Here is a 4,479-nt window from a genome sequence, read left to right as displayed (position 1 = left end):
CGCTCTTTGCATTTGAGGTAAGTAAAAGAGTTGCAGAAATAGCAGAACAAAATGATAACACTTCCTAAAATGTTACCTTTTATGCCATAATGTATACTAAAAAATAAACAAATTAATTTTGTTTACATTAACATGCTTTCCTCAGAACAAAATTACTTAGTCCTCCTGAGTAAAGATTTACACAACATTAAGCAAAGTCTTCTAACCACCACAAAATGGTTCCTTCATCCTTCTTACTGCTTTCACAAAGATTTTCTATGACATGAAAACAGTATCTGAACAGTGGATTCCCAAACACTCTTGTGCTATCTAATTTCTTCTAGTTGTATATTTTCCAGATGCATGATTAATGACTGCCTGCCTTCCTTACCATATGGAAAACACCAAATGGCAAACAAAATAGGCAAACAAAATACTTACAGATGTTCTTCAAGTTTCTTTTTCAGAAGAATTGACTAAAACAGAAAGTTAAATGTTTTAATATATTGTGAAGATTTAACATAATTTCAAAATTATTTTAAAACATGTGATTTTGACATTCTAACCAAAATCCAACTTTTTACTTCATTCAGTTTTAGATCACAACTGTAAAGTCATCCTCTGCTGTAGTAATCCTTCCCTCCACAGCTGTGTGCCTTTCCTGAAATTAGAGCACTTTATAACTCTACAAATATCCTCCCAGGAACTAGATCACTAAAAGCAAGATCCATAAACAACAAAAATCAAGAAGAATCCTCTTTTAAGAAACAATTTGCATGAAGACATGTGGCAAATTAGTTGAAGTAAATTCCTGTCCTCATAGAATCTACAGGGAGTAGAGTGTTTCTGACTGAAGTACAGAGGAAATTTTACCTCTTTTCTGTTTCTTATCTTTATTGGTTACAGACACGTAAAAATCATCATACAACTTACAGTGTTCCACTTTCTGGTTAAATCACATTTAGATAAGCTCTTTGAATAAAAGCTTCAAAGTAAATTTTATTTTAATTTTAAATTCACTTCAAACACAGTGAGTATCTTTCAAAAAAAACCAAACCCAATAAATGTCTATAAACTGAAAGTAGTGTTAAGAAAATAGAAAGCCATACTCACAATAGCCTTGAACAGAAGCCCATGCCAAGAAACAGAGATGACATTAGTATAAAGCAAAACAGCAGCCAACAGAAGAAACTATTTAGAAAGTCATGAACAGAAGAAGTTAAAGCTATGCATTTTTTCACGCATGCACATTTTTCTCCTCTTTCTCATCAGCAGTTTCATCCTGTAACATTTTCTAAAACATATCTCTAAAAACAAAAATATAAAAATAGTAAAGAAGGACATTTGTAAATCATTATATTTAAACCAGAATTTCAAAGGAGAGCAACTGCTGTTTTGGAAAGTAATTTTAAAACAAAAATCATACAAGTAACAAAACAGGAGAAAATATGCAGTCTATTGGGCTATAACCAAAATTAAGAAATGCATGTGTTTTTATGGAATGATTCTGAATTGTGTTATTGACACACTGATTGAATACAACACAAATGTAGAATATTTAAGTCAGAAACTGCCTTTTTCGTTTGTATTTATCCAGTACCAATCACACTGGAGGTCTAGCATGTGGCTGATGGTCCACACATATAAGAACTCCACCAAAATATAAGATAAAATCAACAAAATTACTTAACTGCTTTTCCTCCAGTGGACAATTCCCATGTGCACCCAAAAAAGCTTATAGCTTTGTTATAGTGTAAATATTTCAAAATCCTGTCTTTGATCATATTCCTGGGTCATGCTTTTTCGTTATTTCAAAGTCGTATTTCCTTATGTAAAAACAAGACAGCATGACTCTACTGACTTTAGAGTCAGACATCAGTAGCAGCTAAGGATATGCAGGTTTTGACCATTGTGCTTTTTTCTTTTCCAGTCCTCTGAACAACTGCAGCAACACCACCTTTTCTGTAACAATAAATGTTTGTATGCATCTTTCTTGGTCACAAAGCATTTGAACTGGCACCATCACTCATGTCTGATCATGTAGGGGACTATTGGTAGGTTTGAACACAAAAGGAAAAAGTTGGCAGCAGTGGCCGTTTTCCTAAAGTAAGAAAATAAAAATTGAACTCAGCTTTTCTTCTGCGATCCTTGTATTGCAATTGAATTTACCTTGGAACAGACACAACTACTTGTCAACATTGATTCCACTGGTATATTTTCATATATATTATTTACATAGTACCAGCATTGCTGTGGGAGTAACCCTTCTCCCATCTAGAATGATCATATGTTCTCACAAGCAAGAAACTAACAATGATAAACCACACACAAAATTAAAAGAAGCAGGACGGAGTTTACCCAGAGTAATTTACCCAAGTCACGAGATTAGGAAAGAGAATAAAAGGTAAAATGTGTGATTTTAGCCAGCCAAAGATGCTGTATATAAGTATACAGTATGTACAGTAGCAAAGTAGATAAATTCAAATAAATTACTCTAAAAATGGGAAACCATTACTTTTTTCTAAAGTCTCAGTCAGCATCAAAGCCATATATCCAAATCCTCTGCTCCTAACAAGTAATTACTATAAATGTTGTTCTCTCATAGAAAGACCAGTCTCTTAAAAAAATCCCCATTTTAAAAAAAAGCTTTATCTAATTTTGATCTAGTTTTACATTGAACTTCATTCAAACATCCTATCTGTTCAAAATAGAAAGAATATTTCTATAATAAAATTGTAAAAATCAGCAAAAAATTCACTATTTTGCTTTTTCCTCCCACTGCTGACAAGTTCCACTCACAAAACACCAGAAAAAAAAACTTATTACAGGGTGGTTTTAGAAAACAGGTATCCTCCCCAGAATTTAATTGCTATCTTTCTTTTACATAAAAAAACCTACAGAAAGTCTTTTTGCTGGAAATTTTTTCCATGCTTGTAAACAAGCCAAAGGAATAGGTCTGTCCCCTTTTTGAGGGCAAAGTTTGGTTTTGTTCTGCATGTTAAGGCTCTGCAGGCTAGGCTCTCACTTGAGGTTAAGCTAATTCATCAGGGTGAGAGAAACTATGGCACGTAACTTGAGAAAATTGCTTGATGGCACTGTTACCACCATGAGAAGGTGATAAAAGTTATAAACAGCACCATGAGGGACAGCCAGATTTCACAGATAGTAAGAGTAATCATAGAATCATAGAAAAGTTTGGGCTGGAAGGGGCCTTTAAAGGTCATCTAGTCCAACCCCCCTGCAATGAACACGAGCATCTTCAACTAGATCAGGTTGCTCAAAGCCCCATCCAACCTGACTTTGAATGCTTCCAGCAATCTACCATCTACCACCTCTCTGGGCAACCTCTTCCAGTGTTTCACCAAATGACCAAAATGGCTGAACTTCTGAGAAAACTGAACAGGTAACAGAGTTTTGGGGTCCTTTTATGGGAGATGCAAACTCAGGAGGACTTAGTAACTGTATCAGTAACGGCACATAAGACCAAGATTGCATATGTAACAGTATGACAAACACCAGATTTCATATCGATCTAGCAAGACTAGGTCCAGTGGAGTAGAAGTAACTAAAGGCAGGTTGCTTTATAGGAAGGGACTAGGGCAGAGAAAAGGAGAACAAAGATGACAAAAGTAAGTGATAATAAGGCATGCAAATGATGTAGTCAAAGCTGTTCAGGGTACCTGTTGAGCAGCCCTACACATGATCATTGCATTCTGGAGGACAATAACTCAAACCTGCTACTCTGATCACATTAGGCATGTCTGAGTTTCACACTAGGCATGTCTGAGCTGATTCTGTAGTCTGGAAGGCTGGGGTAAGGAGGCCTTTCCCTGGCTAGCAAAGCAACAGCCAGGATGGACTAATCATGAATCCTAATGGGATGTGTCAGTGCCCATTACAGGCCTAACGGCATTGGTATCTTCCCAACATCTGCCTTCCACTGCACTCCAATACAAAACCTAAACTGCTTCCCCACATGGACCTTGGCAAGCAGCATGTATCATTGCAGTGATACTTCCCTGGGTTAGGATAGTGCTTTTACTACTTTTTGGGTAAGCCTAAAAATTACTTAAACTTTGGAAACAAACAAAACTTAAAACAAACAAACAAAACACACACCACCACCCCCGACTCCGCCCCAAGCCCTCACCATACATTTCTGGACTGAATACAAACAGGATCTTCAGTTTTCTGGGTTAAGCACAGTTACAGTGTAAGTATACAAAAACACAGATTTCAGTGCATTTTTGCAGACAAGTAGTGAAAAACAGAGGAAACATGCTGAAAATGATGCATCAATGAACTGTATGCCATGTCTCATTATCCTTTTCTCATGCTTCTGAAGAATCACTCTTTTTGTAAGGATATCTTAAGGATAATTCAGGTGGTCCCAGCACAACTTCCAACTACTTAAGCCAGCTGGGTTTAACTTTGAGGTTTGCTCTGCTTTGTGTAGGAGATTGGATGAGGTGTCCATATCTTCAGTAGGTCTTGCAGCGT

At 36.3% G+C, this 4,479-nt stretch overlaps 1 protein-coding gene across 1 annotated transcript in view; it reads right to left on the bottom strand.

The window, feature by feature from the left end:
• Nucleotides 1–4,479, bottom strand: part of HOOK3 (hook microtubule-tethering protein 3) — a gene marked incomplete at its 5' end in the record, with an annotated part of 46,383 nt that overhangs the window by 7,302 nt on the left and 34,602 nt on the right. Inside the window, one exon of the mRNA XM_010294290.1 lies at nucleotides 421–455. Coding sequence (XP_010292592.1) covers nucleotides 421–455 — 35 coding nt within the window. The remainder of the gene's footprint in view (nucleotides 1–420; nucleotides 456–4,479) is intronic.

This window comes from Phaethon lepturus, unplaced genomic scaffold (genome assembly GCF_000687285.1).
Source record: "Phaethon lepturus isolate BGI_N335 unplaced genomic scaffold, ASM68728v1 scaffold2169, whole genome shotgun sequence".
NCBI classification, from domain to species: Eukaryota; Metazoa; Chordata; class Aves; order Phaethontiformes; family Phaethontidae; genus Phaethon; species Phaethon lepturus.
The sequence above is the reverse complement of the archived record's forward strand: the minus strand, read 5'-3'. Positions and strand labels throughout refer to the sequence as shown.